Below are 20,914 nucleotides of genomic sequence, written 5' to 3'. Positions count from 1 at the left end.
GGGAATTGTATCCAACAGATCTCAAGAATCTCAAGACGTTTCCCTTCATTTTCTTTTTTAATTGCCACTTAGGGGCATCAAAAAGTACTCAAAAACATCCAATCACCAATGGTCATCAACAATTATAAAAAATATCACCATGGTGTTTGACAGATTCACAGGTCAGACCGTGGAAAGAGAGACATATTTACAGTGAAACGCACAAAAGGGAAACATGGAAAAAACAAAAAGAGACCAAAAAAAAAAAAAAATTGAAGGATAAGATGAGCAGTGCAGAGAGGGTCCCAAAAGGCAAAGCTTGAGCAATTCTTGCTTTAAGGTCTCTAAACGGACATCTTAATATTTTTCATTTGTCCTGTAAAGACCAGACAAACAATTAAAAGGGATGATGAATAATTCTGCAAATACAAAACGTCTCAGGTCATCAGCAACAAAATATATTTTCTTTAAAAAAAAAAAAAATACGCCCCAGGCAATTTGTCAAACCTAAAATAAAGTGTGAATATACATAGAGATGAGTATAAACATTATGAGAACAGAATGTCTTTCCTGTCCTTGAATGAACTAGCCTCATTTGTCCCTGTTTTTTTATTTGTAACTGTTGGTGAACTTTAGTGTTTCTTATAGCTAGTATGGCACTCGGGGCCTTCTTAGGTCAATTATATCATCAATTTTACAAAGACGTTGGCAAAAGTCTGTTTAATGTCTGCCCTGACTGATTCTCTCAGGTAAATGTGCATTTGTGAAATCTGTTTGTTTACAGTAAAGATGGTGATCTTGTTGATCATCATGTTTTATGTATAGCTGTTGTTTTAACATCTTTCCTTCCCTATCTGTGCTTTTCAATTTTGTGTGCAAATGAACTGTAAATTCAGTGTAATGTCAAGTATACTTATCTACTCTTTGTAGCCTACTTCTGATATTTCAGCATCATATGACATCAGATAATAGATACATACACCCAGCCTAAAGTCAAGTGCTGCAAAACACACCAGTAACAATCCACATGCAACAAAGATGTCACTGAAACAACATCGTCAGTTTCACTGAAATGTTGACGACAGCAGAGATGCAAGGAGGAAGAGGAGTGTCTTTATGTGGAAAAAACACAGAAGGTTTGACATTTTGCTCTATCCACAATTAGCATTTCTTAATAAGTTGTCTCCCCAGTCTGTGTGGTTTATAATTACTTAGATTTTGAACACAACGTGCAGCTGGTTAGTGGTGTAGTCAGATATATTAGTGTGCTCTCAGCATCAGAGGAAGATCTCACCTCATAGTTGTTCTCTAGTACATACTGGCAGAATTTAGTATCTAGAATGAGGCTGCCAGTGCTGAAGGAGCAGAGAGAGGGGAGCAATAAACAAAGAGAAGATATATGTATATGGATAGTCACTATTCACACAGTGGTAACTGGCACTATCTTTGTACGTCATTACAGCTAGAATAAAAATCACTGCAGGATCTAACGCAATACGTGTAAATGATATGAGATACTATGATGAAGGGTCTAATGTGTCACTCTTACTCCTCCAAGTGATGAAGAATGCACACCCAGAATGTAAATGACCTCTGACACACAGACAGACTGGGGTGAAAGGAAATGTCCTTTTGGTAAATCAACTGATGATGGGCATGGTGGTGAAAGATGAGGTGGAGGGTGCCCTCTGCTGGTGAAACACGAGATGATGACAGGATGGCCGCCAGATGGGAAAGGATCAGGACAACACACTGGTGTTCTGCGAATCCACGTCTTGCATGCTCATGACATCTGTACTTACTCCGCTCTCATATATGGGGTTGTCGAAAGCTGACTCTTCTGTCATGTTGTCATACGGTGGCGAGGATGTCGGCATTCTGATAGACTTCCCTTGCAGTCTGGGTAAAGTGTGGAGAAACAAGAAACATTCTGTAAAGACTCACTCTGTAAAAAAATGAAATACATAAAGTTTCAAGCAGTTATTTACTTTGCAAAGTACACATAAATCCCGAGGACAACCACTAAGATGACAGCAGTTGGAATCAAAACGGCAAGGGCGATGTTGGTTCCCTCCATGCTGTAATCCACATTAACCACTTGAAAAGGAAAAAAAAAACATAAACACATGTATTATTCTGTGAAATATTCATTACAAAGAAACATCAATATATTGATATTGCAGTGTTTGGAAACTCACCATCTAGCCTGCGTTCATTCACATACTGCGTTGAGGATGCTACAAAGACATAATTGCAGTTATTTGGACCGGAGCTGTGCAACATGAAGCAACCTGCATTTTTAAGTCAAAAGACCTTGCATTCACAAACAGCAAAAAAAAAATCAATAGCCCGTCTAGGCTGTGCTGCATTTTAAAGTGTCTGCTTCAGTTTGAAGGTTTACCTCTGCAGGCAGGTGGAGTGCTGTTCCACTGTGACGGGTGTCCAGGGATGCAGTAGATGGTGGCCTCGCCCTGCAGCTCGTAGCCAGGGTGGCAGGAGAAGCTCAGCATCTCTCCTGCCTGGTAAAAGGCTTTTTCAGAGCTCTGCATGCTGGTGGATGCAGCACCAGGGTTCCTGCATGGCTCATACTTTTCAGCTGAGGAGAAGATATTTGATTTATTATTTTATTCCTGTCATCACAGTATGTGATTACTTCTGTGCTGTGTGACTTACGGACACACTTGGGCAGCCTCTCGCTCCACTTGGGCACTGCCGAGTCCCGGTTGTAACAGGTGAGGAGGCCGGGGCCAGACAGGATGTAGCCTTTATTGCAGATAAACTGCACCGTCGATCCAACGGTGAAGCGGCTGCCTCCGATCACCTTACGACTGTGCTCCACATTTCCAGGGTCCTGGCATGTCATAACTGTTGCGTCACAGAAAGAGAGGACGTTTTTATCATTGTGGTGGTGGACAATATTTGTAATAGCTAATGTAGCCTCTCTAACAAATACATGCACTGAGGGAAGCAATAGATGTTAAAGAAGCATGACTGGGACCAAAGGGTCACAGCTTAAGAGTCTCTGATCTGGCTTGATCCCTGACCTGCTTGACATTTTAGAATTCTTTGGGCTTACTGATGGGAGAAGTCATGATTTTACTTCAGGTCACATTGGTAGATACTCACCAAGACTCATATCTCTAAAGGCTGATAACCTTTCACGAGTCAAAGGGTGACGCTGCCCTTAGGATGGCTTTGCATACAACCTAACCCTGACCTGGATGCCAGACCTGGGCATGGTTGTGTTTGTTCAGCACTTAGAGGATGGTTATAGGTTGTATAAGTAGTCAAAAACTATGACATTGTGTGCCTCCTCTTACCTTCCTCACATCTTGGCACATCTCCGCTCCACGTAAGATCCCACTGGCACATGAGGATCTCAGAGCCTACCAGTTCAAACCCAGGGTAACACTGGTAGGTGATGACGGTGCCGTGAATGAGGTCAGGATGGGACGTGCTCTTCCAGCCATTGGTGATCTCTGGCAGCTCTGAACAGGTGTCATTCCTCGGTACCTCTGTGAGCAGCGGAGCGGTTGGTGTTTTATTGTGTTTACAGGAAAGACAGGATATTAGAAGCTACAGAAATGGTGTAGGAATACAGAACTTTTCCACTGTTATTAATTTTTCTGGTATAAACAAATAAAACTTTCAGTTATTATAGAATATAGGATCTGGATTCTAGAGGGATGATGAGGATCCTGAAGGAAACCCAGGCATTAATATGCAACAACCTCAGCGGGGAATGACTGCAAAATGTTCTCTTCTTTGTGCTCTAAACAGCAACGGCTTGGGAGGAAAATGTAAATAGAAGCTTGTGATGTTTGCTGTGAGGAACACAGCATGTGGTTTGGCACCAGTCAGTCTGTGCCTCCCCTACTGCACAGCACATGGCCAAGAACACAAAAGCACTGGGCAAAAAACTGCTGATGTTAAAGTGTACCCTATTATTGTGTTCGTGTGTTTGTTGTTATTTAATCCAGGACACCTGGGATACGCCAGAAAACAGATAGATGGAGGCACAGCAAGAAAACAGAAGACTTGCCAGGTGTATCATTTGTATTCCATGCTCACCATTTTTTTGTGTGTGTGTCTTGTAAGTGGTTATTGCACACGGAAAGTGTACCAATCATTTCCAGAAGAAAGTTATTATTTAACAAAAGAATCAAAGAACGCCACATCTTACCAAAGAAGTGAACCACAAAGCCGTTGTTGTAGCCATAGATATTAGTCGCAGGATCTGACTGAAACTGAATAGTCACGTCAGCCATGGAGGTGTAGAGCTTGAAGTGTGGCCGTGTCCCGCTGTATTGGCCCAAGATGTTAGCCGTCAGGTCGTCCCCATCGTAGAAGGTCAGCAAGTCGTTCTTACCAACATGGAGGCTAGGATTGACAACAACAACAAAAAAGACAATACAGGTTTAACTCTACAGTTTTCATAGCTCTGTGGTGCTTTGCTGAGTATTGTTTGTGTGTGTGTATTTTCCATAGCTGATGAAAGCTGATGATATTAGGCAATGTCAGCAGTACTTGGAAAATTTAAATTCTGTTTATATTGGATTTGATGTGAAGTAAACACTAAATAATTCATGATGTATTTCTCTTCTCCCCCCAACACTACCCTCATAAACAGGTACTAATGTGCATGTATGGGTTCATGAGCATAATATAGGAATATTTTAGAGGGAGGAACCATTTTAACTTTCTTTTACTAAAGGTAAAAAAAGCTGCAGTAGAGGATATGTAAAAAAAAAAGTAAATTAATATCCAAAGTATGTTTGCCTGCAGTTATTTGAATGTACAGTAGTCAAGAAACATGTTTGACAGAATCTCCACTGTGAAGGATTAACTTAAGAATGCATTAACCTTTTCCATTTGGAGATTCATATGCCATTCCTCTCTTTATAGCGCTTCAGTAAAACTTGACATTTATTCATACACAGGGGACAGAGAACATGGAAAAAAAATAAAATGAAATAATAAGCCACATATGCAGTTGTACCCTGCTGGTATAATAAGCATGAGTAACTGGTTGCTCTGCATGCTTTAAGTCAAAATGGCAGTGCAGCTTGGCTGTATGCTGATTAGAAGTTAACACTGACTGTAGCATAGGGCTATTTTTCATTTGTGCATAGGGGAGCGGTGCCTATATAGATATCGCGTCACATGAGCAGGACTACATATATATATATATATATATACACAATCATATATTATTATTATATTTATTCTGTAGATGTACTTTTAGGCTGCCAACCATATTCTCATTTTGTCTAACTAACAGTTGGCTCAGGCCAAAAAACAACATTCTAAACAAGAATTTGCATATTTATAGTGTTAATGCAATCTTTACTTATATCAGTCAAATTCCTTCCTGGCACAGTTCCCAGATATGAATAAAAAAAAGAAAAGAAAACAACAAGAAGCAGTCTCTGAAAGGTTTACTGAGATTAAGAGACAGGTGCTGCAAATCAATGAGGTTGCATGAATGAACATAGAATCAGACTTCATAGAGAGGTCATACTGTGGCAAGGTTTCAAAGAGCAGTGACTAATCACTCACCCTCATGGAGATATGACAAGTCAGAATTGGCATCATTAAAACATGTGTGCGTTAGGAACAATAATTGTAGAACATATACAGATGTTTTTTGCTGCTTCCTCAATTAAACTCTGTTACATCATCATGCTTGATATATAACTTCTCTAAGAGCTGTACTTCTATGTTCGCACTGATTGCCCTTTGAGTTCACTGATGTGAGGCACCTGTTTGACACATTATAAGTCAGTAAGAAGGATTTTCCTCTCTCTCTCTCGCTGACATCAAGAGGACAGTATGTGCCAGCAGTCTTCATAATGGAAAGTACTAGAGTTTGGTGCTGTCTGCTTCTTTTCTTATTCTGACATTCTAACATTAAGCACCCATGAGGCAAAATCACTCAAAACTCTACATATTAAAATGAGAGAGAGAGAAAAATAAATGAACCACATCTGTTTACTCAATCTCTTACTCCCCCCAGAGACCTCTGACTATAGCTGCTGGAACAATCAACATATTTTACTGACTATCAGTATTAACTAATAGAATTAGATCCACAAGGTGTATATTCATGGGCCTGCTGCTTCTTAAACCAGAATAATACCTGAATTATATTTGTATTTTTGTGTTAAGGCTTCTCCTGCTAGACATAAATGATGAATGCAGTGGCATGCATTAGAGTAAAGTGAGGAACTGAGTGACAAGCCTCTCCATGTATGTATGGAGGAGATGTAAACAGTGGAAACAAAGGAGGGTTTTGTCAAGCTGTCCTTCACCTGCTGTCACTACCACCACTGTATTCTACCTCCATGTATACCCAGCAACAAAGGATCCATCAGTTGGCAATCTAACAGCTTTTAGTTTCTTGGTCATGCGTAGCTTTCTTGACAGTAGAAAACCCGGACAGCCTGATCCCTCCAGAACATACCATTACCCTTCACATGTGCTTCACTCAGCCTGAGAAAGGCTTGACTAACATGTCATTTGTGCCGTCGTTGACTTATATCATTAAATGGCCCAGGTGTCAGGTGGCCCAGGATCTGTTTTGTAAGAGATCTTCCTATGCATACTTATGGCACCAGCTCGGATGAGAGGATGGCATTTGGTTTTCCACAAGCCTTAGGGCATTTTGTCACCTTCACTGACCTTTTGAGTTTAAAGGACCTTGCAAACCTCCACATACAGGATGGAAATTGCTTTCAGTGTCACACCTTCGCCTTCTGACAATCAAAACAACTTTAGTTTCTACATGGTCGCATTCCAAGCTGGAGTGCAGGAAGCATGCAATGCTCAGAGTCTCCACTAGAGGACTCTGTAAACCCATTATGTCGAATCTAAAATGACTCCACTCCTGACACAAATACTGGGGACTTTCTTGTTATGTTACGGTGAAACATTTCCAGATACAGAACACTCCGAACGCTCAAATTTATTACCATTTACCTAGCTGTGTTCCACAGGTGGGGATATCAGCTGTAACCTCGTCTCTGGCTCTTGCTCAAGCCATGCTCCATGCTAATTAGCAAGGAGCCAGCCCTCCTGTTTGGCCTAAATTAATTAATCAGTCCTCATTATGCACACTGCTCCTCTGTAATTGCCAGCACAGGCATAGTGATGAATGATAATACAGAAAACATTCTCATTAATGTGGAAAAGTGTGTGCCCACCCTTATAATGAGACAGCTCTTATCCACAAGAGCCTTTTGTCACTTCAACATGCAGAATGCATGCACGCACAGACACACTATGACACAAATTGCATGTTGACCAGGCCTTTAGGAATGCTTTTCTCAGGCTGAGCGGAGCAGACATGAAGGTAATGGTGAGGTCTGTGGGTTTCTACTCCCAACAAAGTCACGCATGACCAACCTTGAGATAAACTAAAGCTGGCCACAGCACCATTAATTTACAGCCTCATGTGGCGTGGATTAAAACAAACTTAAGGGTGGTGCAGTTTTTTAAAAATGTCAGAATAAATAAAAACAGTTTAGCTCAAATCCAACTTGTTTACCTCTGCACTGGAAAAAAATCCTCTCTGATCTTTTTTGTTTTTTTGTTTTTTTTACCTTAGGTGCACCGGGTGACATTAATCACTAAGTCTTAATCTCCATCTAAAGAACAGAAAGGCATACAGGGTCACACAAAAGCCTGTGTGGCATTCAGACATTGTTTTTTTATTGGTATCCTTTGATGCTATTATTCTTTCATCTGTGGATCATATTTGAGTGGAGGCTCATATCTCATTGCCTGAGAGATGACTTTTGTTTGGGACATTATACTCATTGTGATTATGTAATAATATACACGACTGAGCATGTTCAGGAACCATTTGCAAAAATTTAAAGCTCAATGCATTTTCAAACTGTTGAGTTATTGTGTATTTGCTAAAATAATTTTAGCTTTATGTTTTTTTATATCAGAGTTTGATCTCTCACTAAATGGATAAATCTACTATTAATATTAACTGTTAAATTAGTGAGGATACATTTAGAATTTATTGTATTTTAAATTTAAAAAAACAATATTTTCAGTCTGCATTGTCTACTTTGACATCAGCTTCCTGTCGACAGCACACAAGGGGAAGGTTGATGCACAGCCATCAAGCATTTCACATTTGTAAAGGATGAGGGGCCGCAATATTATTGTGCAGCACAACCTCTGCCCGCCAGGAGAAATTGTGATCTGCATTCCTTTCTAACGTGCAGGGACACCTTGAGGCATTACATCAGTCAGTGTAAATGTCACATGTATGCGTGACACTGTTACATAATGCTGAAGTAATTTCACTTTTGCCCACATGCTTACTTTAGCGTAATCTACAGACAAATCGTATAATTACACGATTGCATGTTATACTGTACTCTCCAATGCTCTGTCCTTATTCACACGACTTGTTACATGTACATTTAAAAGACAGTAGCGTTCTGATAACTCAGATGTAAATAATTTGTTTCTAAATCTAAGCTATTTACCTTATGCACAGTACTTGTTGTGAATGTAGCTTGAACTGGTACAGACATTGAATGCTGAACTTCGGGCCTTGTTAACGGTGATGTGTTCACTTGTTGTTCTATACTGAACTGCATTGGATATAGTCCTTGTCTGTGACTGTTTATTCATGATTTTTACCTCTTATTCTCCAATTGGTGTTCCCTTACTGTGTATTTATATCTGCACGGTATCCAGACCTAATGCCATAATTAAATCTTTGAATTTTATCACACTATTCAAGAGAGAGAATTATGGGTGTGGAAAATAACAGAATGAAAGGGAACAAATGCCAGCATGCATAAATGACCACTGTGACCAATGGCTTACAATAGCCTCTGCTTGAGAATTGCCACTGACTCTTGTTTTTCTATAACCCCAGGCAGTATTCCCACTGGTTTAAATTTAACCTCTCTGCGCCCTCTTGTCTCTAAGTGCTTCAGGCAATAACACGAATCAATTATACTGTAGTTTTCTGTGCTCGCTATAGGATGCGTGTGTGTGTGTGTGAGAAAATGCCCAACCGTAGCGAGCAGATAAAATCCATAGGCGATAACAAGACAGTGGTGCAGATTCTCAAACACACTTACTTTTGTTTTAATTTCCATGTACCATGAAGAGAACCCGATAATGTGATCATTTTCAGTTCAATTCAGACCAATAACTGGTGCAGCCCGGTGTAAGGAAAAAACAGATGTGCATACACGAGTGTGTGTGTGTGTGTGTGTGTGTAGGGGGACATTTGAGTAGATTTTAAGGAAGGTGAAAGTGAGTGCTTGTATGTGTGTGTGTGCATGTCTATTTTGACATCTGTGTGCTGAATTACAGTTGGGGAGCTGGATAAGTGGCTCAGAGTAGTTCACTGCCAGAGCATATTCATTTCAAAGCCAACTCTGAGGCAGACACCAGGGAAGTGAGAGCGCAGAGGCTTACAGGCTAATCTGGTCAGAGAGCGAGCTGGAAGCTACACAGAATTCTTAATGTAGCAGATGTTTAAAAAAATCTAATTAAACACTTTCCCATGTGGATGTTTTAATGTGCAAAAAAAAAAAAGATGACAAAGTAACCGAGAGCGTGTCTGTTTCCGTCTGGAGACGGTGTGCTAAACATCCCCGGATCAATCTGACCTCCTCCCTCACCTCCCTGTGTGATTTCTCGCCTTACACCTTGGTGCAGTCTCTTACACTTGGATGTCAAGCATGATCCTCTTGTCCTCTTCCACATGAATACCCCAGATGCAGTCCTGCCCCTTGTCATAGGCCTCTGGCCAATTAGGAGACAACACCACACCAGCAGAGTCTGTGATCTCCCCACTGCACACAGCTGCAAACACACAAACACAGCAGGTTATAACTAAGAAACAAACCGTAACAAATTTTATGACTCAGAAAATTAAGTTCAGTTGATTTTAATTATGTGGATTATGAAGCTACGATAAACAAAAATGTTGATGTTCATGAGTTCTGCATAGAAATCATGGGCTTAAATCTGTAGAGCACAAACTTTGTCTCCTTTTTCTGGCAGTGAACATAATGTAATGCTTGCACATAACTTATACAGCTGAACTGTCATGGGGTCACAGAATATGGTCACTGTCAAAGGCTCACACAGTAAAAGCAAGCTGCAACCTCCTGGGTAGAAAAATGACATCCATTCTTCCATTCTTCAAACCACTTAGTCTATCAGAGTTGTAGCAGCAACAGGGGAGACCCCCCTTGTCTCCAACAACTTCCCTTAGCTCCCGGGCCAGCTGGGAGGCGTAATCTTTCCAGCAGGGTTGGCACCAGGGTCACCATCTAGGTGGCCGTTTACCTTCAGAGGGTGGTGCCCATAGGGCAGACACCAGAGCCATCTTAAGTGTATTTCCTCTATGTGGAGGCACAGCAACCCAAATTTCTGAACCTGATGTCAGAGAGTAAGCCTGGCTACCCTATGGAGAAAACAAAATTCTACCGCACTCTTTCAGGCATTACCTAAATTTCATGACCATAGACGAGGAGGTGGATCAACTAGTAAATTACGACCCCCCCCATACACATTACGGCCCGCTGTAGTGCCTACATCACTGCAGAGGCTGCAACCAGCCTGTGTGCTTGATCTACCAGGGACTTTTCCAGACCTGGAGACACATAAAAAGTCCTGCACCTGAGACACGGCCATCCTCTTCATTGAGTCACAAGAAGATATTAAAATGCCAACATTACAGTGGAAACAGTCTCATAACTTGTACAGTCTTGTTTTTTTTCTCAAAACAATGCTAGCTGGTTTGCTCATCCATGAAGTGCATTCACTACTCTGTAGTATCACTGTTGTTGAACCAGCATGGAAAAGTTCACAGACTGACAGATTTATAAGCTTCACCTGCTGGGCCTATTCACAGTCTTGCAAAGGACAGAATGTATTGAATTTGTATGGAAAAGTTGCACTCTATACCTTTAGTACTTAATAAAATACTACTGAAATTGAAAATGTACAGGCTCCTTGGCACGATCCTTGTAAAACTGCATACGAACATTAAATCGCTTGGTGACCATGACCTGCAAGAGCAGAAATTAAATTTCTTTCTATCCAGTGTTACTAGAAAGCTTTTCAATTTCCCTCTGTGGCAGAATGACCATGCAGGCATTAAAGAGCAGGAGTAAGGTCGGCATGTCATGTGGGATGAGTGTGACAGAGAGAAGAGAAGGACTCCGGGTAGGAATGCTATTAAATATGCTGCATCGTCTGTGCGCTGTGGCAGTGATCATCGTAGGCCAGCTATTGTATGCCTCTAATCTCGAGCACTTCTAAAATCTGCCCTACAAGCACACATATCAAAGCAAATCATTGCTACAGTTTTAGGAGGAAACTTATCATGGATCAGAGGAAAGCAGCTTAGGAAGATATAGTGAACTGCCGGTGGTATTTAACATTTGGACAAAAAGGTTTCGCCATCCCCTGCAATGACTGAGCCCATGATGGAAAGTCTTGGTTCCTTAGGTCAGTTATACGGTGGTTGACTTAAATTCTTCTCCATCAGAAGCCCATTCTTTTTTAAAGCCCACATTATTTGGACGTCTTTGCACTCACCCCTGCAGGCCGGCTCGGTCTCATTCCACTGTGGGTTTTGTGCATCTACGCACTCGATCACCACAGAACCTTGCTCTAACGTGTAGCCAGGGTCACATGAGAATTCAACCACTGCGCCCACACCATAGGTAGAGTCGCTGCTGCTGAAGTTGCCATACTTCACAAAGGGTTCGTAGCACATGCCATTTGCAAAAGCTGTGAACACAAAGTAAACAAAATGAAGTAATTTTTTTATGTTTGTTTTTAATCAAACCATGCAGCATGCATGATTGGCCTACCTTCATATCTGATGGCAGTACCGGTGGAAGTCATCGTGCTATCTGTGGTGAACTCTACGAAGAGGTAACGTCCAGTGCTGAGCACACCCTCGTTGGGCAGGTACTCCACCTCGTAGGAGTCGTACACAGGTGGAGAGTCGATGTTGTTGCCATTTTTAATTAGCAACCTAGAAAAAAAGGAAAAAAAAAACAGAAGTAGAGGAAGGAGAAGTTAGAAGCTGTTCGAGAGCTCACTGTTCCAGTTGCGGCTGTAATAACTTTGTGATAACATTTTACACTCTGTAATGAGGTGAATGGCCATGCATGACGATAGCAATGTGGATCAGTAGTTACAGAGGAAAGTGTAATGCAGCTGCCATCTCCTATCCCTTGCTCCTTCCAATTCATTTGCTTGACAGAACACTCGTAAGGGATTAAAATGATAAAAGGTCCTTTCAAACTCATCTGTCACTCCCTAGAGATTTCGGTCATTTATAGCCTTTTAAAGTTTTAATGCTCTATCCGCAGCAATACAATTCAGTTTTTCCGAAAGTGATGCTCACTTCTGCTCTCAGCATATGTTTAATTTTTTTGCATACCCTACCTGTCATCATCCTCTGCCAGAGCCACCTTCTCAAAGTGAATGTGAAGCCGGTGTCCTTCAGGGGCTTCCAGAACCCAGTGGCAGGTCAGATTGTTGCTGTAGTTGCCAGGGAAACCAGGAGAGACGATGCGACCATAGGTGGCATTTTTTATCATCCCCCCACAGGATGCTATATGAGAAGGCAAAAAAAAAGAGGAAGAGGACAAAGAGTTGGAGGGTGAAACTAGATGAGAAAAGTAATGACACCAACTACGGTAGGCGGATTTGGGAGAAAAGTCTGTCTGAGCACAGATAGCATCGATATCCAGTGGACTGTGGCTGGGCTACACTAGGCGGCTCTCCTGGGTCTGATTGTTTGTGAAGAGAACAGCAAAACGGCAGCACTAACACTATCAGTTCAGAGCAGCTGCAGGCAGGCACAGTGAAAGACTGGAACAGGCAGATGAGTTTTTACCAGCAGGAGAAGGATAGTCATGTGGCCCTGCTCTAATTAAGGCAGCCAGGTCCAATGGCCTTGTTTTGCCCTGTCTCCGAAGAATAGCTCCCTGTGCTGCTAATCACATGCGAACACACTCATTTGGCCTCTGAGTGGGACTAATCAACTCGGTAGGAGACAACCTAGTGAAAGCGTTCCTTAATCAAAATCACCTGTTTTCTGGAGGAAAGCTGAAGACAGAAAGGCTTATTCCAATATTTAGTTTTTTAGGTTTCAAAATATTTTAGCACATTTTGCCATAATTAAATTATTTATCAAATGTTAAAACATCTAAATAATTTTAGAGGGTGCTACAGTATAAAATACATTTGGCTGGTGCACATTACATCAGTAAGATCTTCATCTATCAGTGATTTTAAACAGCCCTACTCTGTCCTTACCAACACATTGGGGCTCCTTTCCGCTCCAGTAAGGTGTGGTTGCATTGCGACAGGTGAGCATTTTGGGGCCTTGCAGCTTGTATCCAGTGAAACAGCGGAAGTAGGCTTCACCGCCAGCGTGGAGGTGCGTCACAGAAACTTCTCCGCCTGCAGGCTCTTTGGGGAATGCACAGCTGAGCACAAAGGCTGTGGAAAGAAAAGGACATCACGAATGAGACAACTTATTCTTGAAGATTTCTAAAAGGATAAAACTATACCATCGAGATCTATGTGTCATTAAAAAAAAAAATATCAGTTGGTCTTTGCTGTAATCTGCCTGATATGATATGCAATATGTCATTGGAGGGAGGCTAAAAGAAGGCTTACAATTATAACCAAATTTAATTATCTTGATAATTATCAAGTCTGTAATTATAGTGCTGTTCTAAGATAAAGAGAGTTATCAAGAGACCTGCTTGGTCCAACTTAATCCCCTTTCAAGTAACCTTTTGCTTAATCAGCCTGTTGAAGTGCCTTCTGTCATTCAGATATAGCCACGAAAGTGACAGGGAGGGCGTCACGGTCAGAGCCTGATATTAGCCACAACTGTGGGTACCTAGAGACTAGAAGTTCTTGTTTTTTTCCCAATTATTTGTACAAATAAATCTAACCTTTCAACTATCTGTCCTCCTTATTCTCCCTCTCAAACACACACACCCACACAATTAGAGATGTTTTATAACCAACCTTCAAATTTGTTTACATACACTCCATCTCTTAATTGCAGTTTACCAGTGCAGACAGTATGCAAATGCACATGTTTGTGGCATTACAGTAATTACCATCACTTTTGCGGTTTGCTGCAAATACTTTTGACAAATGAAAGTATTGCTGATCGGTGAAACATCACAGTGAGGTCTGTAACGCCATTGCTGGAGGAGAAACGGCCTCTCTCGTGGTTGTCAAAGAGCCGCTATTGCACCACAGTAAGATCAATGCTCCCAGGCTCGCTTTGCATTGTTGTTCTGTCCCCGCTTTTAAATAAATGTTGCAGGATGGGATGGAGTTCACATGGATAATGAAGTAAGCTAAACAAGACTTTAATGGAAGCTATTAAACAACCTTCTCTTCCTGTCTAATAACCACACTGTTCTACCTCATTAGTGTAGGCACTTTAATGACCAGACTAAAACTTTTAAACTTCTAGAAATGTGTGAAACAACAGAGCATAATTGGAACTGCTTTGGCTTTTGTTACGATAGCAGAAAGCGTATTAAGTTAACACTTTGCATGTTAGGCTTCAGCTTAAAAGGTGAATGTAGTTTGGAGTTTTAAAGCAACAATATGCACATAGTTTATCCAACCTTGGCACAGACAGCCAGAACCCTTTTATTCACATTCTGCACATAGTCTATGTAATGCAAACATGTCCCAATACTGTACTGAAAGGGTTCGTTACTAAAATAATTGGTAAGGTTTAATTAAAATAATGATTTTTTTTAGTAAATAGGCTCTTTTTCCTTTTCCTGTCGTTGTTACTTCAAGGAAAATGCTGATATTTCTACTCCACCACATATCTGACACCATGGTATCGTTACCATGGTAGCTGAAAATGGCAGCAAGGGAACAATTATGCTTGCAAAATGTGTGAGTTTATCTTTACCTGAACCTGACCCTCATTTTTTTTAAACATCTAACCAACCAGAGAAAGAACAACAAAAAAAGGAAGGTGATGTTTGTGAAGCATTTAACCTGGTAAAAGTCTGGTACAGGGTTAGTGCCATCAACAACCCTTACTCTTATGCAGACCTTTGTTGTTGCTGTATCAATCCTACTATCAGATGAATTTGAGCTTTAGGTCCATCCAGCTTTAAAGTAAGAGTGTGGCATTTTTCATGAGGATGTTTTGGTTCAAGCGTCTCTGCCCAGCCAAGATTTATTACAATATTCTGTGAGAGGGTGCATACACTATTCACTTTAATCACCTTTAAATTGAATTTAAATAAAAGCTTGGCATTTAAAGGATGTGCACTCTGTATTTGAACTGCACAGGTCACTGCATTGTAAGTTTGAAATCAGAAGTAAAATCCTTGTGGAACTTTCAGTGTCTTTCATTTTTAAGTGGCTTATAACACATTTAACAGGTCCTGCAACGTGTGTTAATTGATATTGACACCGGTCCTTTGAGACTAGCCTCAAAAACATTGAAAGCTCAAAGCTGAAGCGTGCAGGAAAAAAAAAACAGACTCTTCATAAACAGGGTCTTTGGTTGACATGCAAGCTGAGGTTAAACAGCACAAACAGATAAGGTGAATTTGAAGCTGTTTGGATTTGAAGTGCTTTCATTCCAGCTGGTCATTTATAGAAGAAAAACACTTTAGTGATGTTTTCTACCATTACCGTGAAGCTAAATTGCCATGTCATTCTATCAATCTTTGAACTCAGGGGAAAAAAAACGGCTCTAAATGCATAATGGCCATAAAGGTTTGTGAAACCACTGACTTATGTTTTTCTTTTACACAAGCCACTGGTTTCCACAGTAATGAAGCAGGCCTTTCCTTTGCAGTAAATCAGTGAGCCACGGGGACAAAGTACACTGCCCATGGGTCATCCATTCCATTCATAGTTTATCACTAGCTCCAATGAACCTAGTTATTGCCATTATCATAGCAGCATTTACATCCCTATTGAGTGTGCAGTGGGAGAGCCAGAGGCAAAAATTGTGAAGCCAATTCCTGAAGTATTAAATTACGTGCTCCCTCCATTCCAGTAGATGTGATGCTGGGCCATAAAGTCTGATTGTTTTGCCATTAGAAATAATAGATCCACAGTGCAGACAGCCAGGAAGATTAGCTCAAGCTACAATAGAGTCACAGCAAACAGATGTGGAGCTTATGTCTTTATAGTAGTTATTGTATTCCTGTAGAAGGGAGGTTATAGATACACAGGTGAACCCGCAGTGGTACAAGTGTGGACTTGTGTTATAGCCCATTTCTTTTGAAAATTTGTTGATCATTCTCTCCAATGTTTGCTCCCTATGAGTAGAGCTACAGTGGATATCAGCTGATGAATTGACATTGCAGGCCAGGTTTTAAAACTTGTATTCATATATACATACATTAAATGTTCCTTAATAATGATACGAACTTAGTTTGACTAATCGTTTTATATTTCTTCACAAAGACTTCAGAGGAAAATGTTGTCTTTCATTCTTACCTGTGCATGAGCAATTGATTTGCACTCCCCCTTTTTTTGTATATAAAGCATTCCCTGCAGTTTCATGCTCTATATAAAATTCCAATATTTATTGTCAACAAATAAAAAAAACCCACTAATGTGTTTTCTGGATCCAATAATGAGTTACAGGTTCTTCAGCCCTCTGTCAACAGCTGCTTAAAGATCAACATTTGCAAATCATTTAAAGGAAGTAAACATTCCCTGATAGAGCGCCCGCTGTGACACCTGCAGTCACTCTCTCTGCTCTGCTATTAATAAGCCTTATTCATCTGTATGCACATTTTTCATTTGCCCGAGTACTCCAAATTGAGAATGCTGCTCTTCAACCAATAACATCCAAATGTTGTTGGCTAGGGCACAAAAGATGAGCGGAGGAAGTCAGTAATAGTAAGTTACCAAGTGCGTTTAGGACAAAACAAATAAAATGCATTTCAATTTAAGGGGCTAATAAACTGTTTCACTGCTCTACGTGTTTCCTACATCCCTTCAGGTACAGAGCAAGGTGAGGGCAGGAGATAATGAAATGGGGTGACAGAAAACAGAACAGGAATAATGAATGTAGCACAGATTGTTATTATGCTTAATAACAGTGAGTTTGGAGCAGATTATGCAGTATGTGTTACACTGACATTTAGAGAAGAACGTGTTTCCAAGGAGAGACGATGACTAATCATCTGGGGTCTGTTATTGTTTTGATAAACACATATAACAGCAGTTCCTTGGGTATAGTAGGCGACGTGTGGGCGTGTGTGACTGTCACTCCTGTCCTGGCTGTGCATCAAAGCATTACCTTTTACAGAAAGATCAATAGTGTTGTCTCTGAGAAAGTGAGTCAGTTGTTGAAAGCCGGACCGCAGCTCTGACGTGATATGGCCTATTGATATTTATGTGGTTGGATTAAAAACTCAATTTTAATGGTCATTTAGTCAATAAAGGCTATTAAACAGAAATAACTTAGGACTAGAGCCGGAATCGTCAATGCTGCTACTCAGAACTTGTGGTTTAATGGTGGCTAACTGCCAGCACAGGGCTCCACAACATCCAGCTTTCACTTTGTCAATGTGGCTTATTAGCTAAAGCTGGTCGATAATTCATGTAAAACATCACAGCCCCTGGCGACGCCATTGATTAAGCCTTATACATCACAATATCACAAAATGACAATTTAAGCTGACCTTTAAATGGTAGGAACACAGCTCATCACACTGGAATTACATCTGACTGACAAGAGGTGGTGATCCACATCCAAAATGAGTGCAAATGTTTGACTTATAATTGTACCTAAAATTCTCAGTTGTTCATTTAAAACCTTGTGCAAACCCTTCATTGGAAACAAATCAGAACATACTTTTTACCAGTAGTAAAAAAGCTGTTAAATACTTTCTGCATGTGTGTGTGTGTGCATGTGTGTTAAGGAAAAGATAGTAATAAAGACATACAACAAAAGTGGTAAGCCTTGCGTCGTACCTTCACTCCTACTTCCCGCTCCCTCAACATAAATACACACCTTTAATCATGTTCCAAGTGTCAGGCACACAGCTGATGTTATAGAGGCATCCATCAGTCTGCCATCGCAGGCACAGAGCTAACGCTGTAGCAGATATTAATTACCCTCAGCCGAGATCCGTCTCGCCACAGTTCTGTCTCTTTCTCCACGCTTGTCCAATCACATTACTCACAGCCCATTATAAAGGACAAGGCGATATTGTGCTTACCAAGCAGAGGAACACAAATTGAAATATCTTCTGTGTCTCCAATATGTCTGAACTTCAAGAAATCTGCCGTTTGCTTTGAGTGATGATTTGAAACCATGCAGAGGTTGTTTGTTGGAGTATTAGTTTCAGGGAGTAACTTAGCTCAGCATCTATGTTTTTTTTTTTTTCACTATATTAGTGTGACGCTTGCATTTATTCCCTAATTTATGTTCTTTATGAAGCAGTGTGGCTAACAGTATGTGCAGCAGTCAGCAGTTTCCATTTATAACATGACAACAAGTATGTAGCATCCCTACTGACTCGGCCTGCACCTCTCTCAGCGTTGGTGGGAGGTATCATTCTTTAATCAATAAATCTGTGAGAAATATTTACACTACATACAATTAAAGTGAATATGAATTCACGACATGCCAACCAGAAGAGGCGAAGCAGTGCACCTACTGAGATAATATAACACAAATACAGCAATGCATCACCCTCTGTGATCAGAACTCACCCCTCGCCGTCATCACTGAGCCCGACCACACCACACCACAGTGGTATTCAAACATCTGATTTATCTCGCATCAGCAGCACTGTTTTGATGGTCCTCTTTCATTTTGCAGCTGATGAAAGTGCCACAGTAATGTGGTGGAATGAATGTTTTGTCCACCGGTTTCCAACATCAGCTCAAATCGATGGGGCATGTAATTGGCGGCCACTTTGTGCGATTGCTAAGATAAACAGGACATTGTTGCAGCCACGGAAGATCGATGTCACGCACAAAACGAGCAGAAGGAGAGAGAGAGGGAATTATGGGATATCATATTTACGGAGAACATACAGGCGCTGTTTTTTTACTGTTTATAAAGGCAACAAGTTAAATACTGTATTTGATCATATTTCTTTATTTTTTTTATTGATTTAATGTGTAAATGGCAAATGGAATTTGACACACCTAGGAGGTATAGATTTCTGGGATTCTGCTAATTTTGTTCAGCAGCAAAGAGTATGTGCTGTCTTGTTTTGTAACTACAGCTTTGTGTCAGCATGGTGACATGGCCTGTATGGAGTATTGGTGTACACAAAATAAGTCCAGCATTACCTGTATTTGTACATTGCCACTGCAGAAAAGGAACAAATATGCACCAGACTGCTGGCAAGACATGTTAGAATCCTAGATCCTAGAGTCCTTTAAAACATTATGAATAATAAAGTATTGCATTCTGGTGACCTCTACAATCCTCCAGACACATGTAGTTCATAGAATAACTCATAAAGGTCTTGATCACTGCATAGTGTTTCACTCATGTGACGGCAAATTATCCTGCTCACCTTGGTAATGCAGCAGGAGCAGTGCTGCGTTGTGCCGTTGCTCGCTCCGAAAACGGATGGAGATCTGGTTGCTCCAGCTGCGCAGCACGAGACCCCTCATCAGGACTGACTCATTGGCGAGGAGGACGGGCTCTTGTCCGCCTGTATCCTCCACTGTCACCTGCTCTCCCTCTAACACGCTCGCATTTAGCACCTAAAATAGAGGGAGATCATGTCAGAAGTTAAATACAGACTTGCAATGCAGCAGCAGTGACACACCGTGTGATATCACAGCAGCAAACTCTTCATTGTTTGACCATTGAAGCACATTGAGGAACGGTTAGTACAAATTATTTTTAGCCTCACCATTCTCCCTTTAAAAGTACAAATAGGTATAATTTGCAGACTTTAAACGCCCATCTTATTGTGCACCAACCATGTTGAATTCAGCACAAGCACTGCTGCGTTCCTGTTTCCAGCCAACTTTAGCCTAATAATGTTGTTTGAAAAATGAGTCACCTGCTGTGTTACTGTGCTCTACCAACACAATTACAGCAGGAGATGTTTGGTTTAGTCATTTCTTTGTTAACCTGCTGCCAGATTGTTTTTCTTTTTTTTTGAGTCATTGCAGAACCTGCCTGGGTCAAACCTGCTCATGTTTTTTTTTCTTGCACATCATCCCTCTTTTGTATGTCCTCCTGTAAGCAACTCTGGCAGCAGTGCTTTATATCTTCAACAGGTCTGAACAGCATCTGCAGCTAAATCTGCTGAGGGAATCTCAGGAGTACTGCATGTAGTTAAGCTGTCTGGATAATGGAGTACTGACACCTTTTGGAGCAACATCTGATTCATTCCCAGCAGAACTATAAAAGAGGAATCCAGCAGCAGGCCATGATTTTTATTCTGTATGATTAAAGAGTGCTGTCGCCTTGTGTTTGCATGTGAATCTTGACTAAAGCACTTTTTTTTTCTACTTGCTGTATGGGTTAGAAGGAAGTTACTTTTTCCTTTTAGCAGCAAGCTCATAGGCCGAATAAAATTTCTGCAAAGAACCAACCTATGCACCACTCAATGCTCTTCTGCATCTACAAGGCAATTGATAACTGCTAACAGTCCACTTTTGGTGCTATGGGTTTGTTGCTGATAAACACGGTCAATGCAAAAGTGCCAAAAGCTGCACTTCCATGCACAGCCACTTGAGACTGACTCCAAAAGAGAGTGATAGAAAACCACTGATACCACAGAAACACCTTTTATTTCTTTTTATTGGAAAGCACTTTGGTCACTTTCTTGTAAAGGGCACTATCTTGATTGATTATTGAAAAAACAATAGTAAGATTTGTGGAAGGCAATTGGAGCAAAGAAGGCTGATTCACCGATAA

The 20,914-nt window shown here is 40.9% G+C and overlaps 1 protein-coding gene across 1 annotated transcript in view; it reads right to left on the bottom strand.

Moving 5' to 3' along the window:
* Positions 1-256: 256 nt before the first annotated feature.
* Positions 257-20,914, bottom strand: part of LOC114446030 (seizure protein 6 homolog) — a 70,475-nt gene continuing 49,817 nt past the window's right edge. Inside the window, exons 4-17 of the mRNA XM_028421422.1 lie at positions 19,554-19,746; positions 13,309-13,494; positions 12,433-12,601; positions 11,850-12,016; positions 11,572-11,766; positions 9,687-9,825; positions 4,163-4,359; positions 3,300-3,494; positions 2,653-2,844; positions 2,381-2,575; positions 2,178-2,216; positions 1,968-2,076; positions 1,782-1,878; positions 257-355 (exon numbers count right to left, since the gene is read on the bottom strand). Of these exons, the coding sequence (XP_028277223.1) occupies positions 347-355; positions 1,782-1,878; positions 1,968-2,076; positions 2,178-2,216; positions 2,381-2,575; positions 2,653-2,844; positions 3,300-3,494; positions 4,163-4,359; positions 9,687-9,825; positions 11,572-11,766; positions 11,850-12,016; positions 12,433-12,601; positions 13,309-13,494; positions 19,554-19,746 (2,082 nt within the window). The 3' untranslated portion in view covers positions 257-346. The remainder of the gene's footprint in view (positions 356-1,781; positions 1,879-1,967; positions 2,077-2,177; positions 2,217-2,380; positions 2,576-2,652; positions 2,845-3,299; positions 3,495-4,162; positions 4,360-9,686; positions 9,826-11,571; positions 11,767-11,849; positions 12,017-12,432; positions 12,602-13,308; positions 13,495-19,553; positions 19,747-20,914) is intronic.

The sequence above is a fragment of the Parambassis ranga genome, chromosome 14 (assembly GCF_900634625.1).
Source record: "Parambassis ranga chromosome 14, fParRan2.1, whole genome shotgun sequence".
Lineage (NCBI taxonomy): Eukaryota > Metazoa > Chordata > Actinopteri > Ambassidae > Parambassis > Parambassis ranga.
This window is presented reverse-complemented; position numbering and strand designations above follow the sequence as displayed.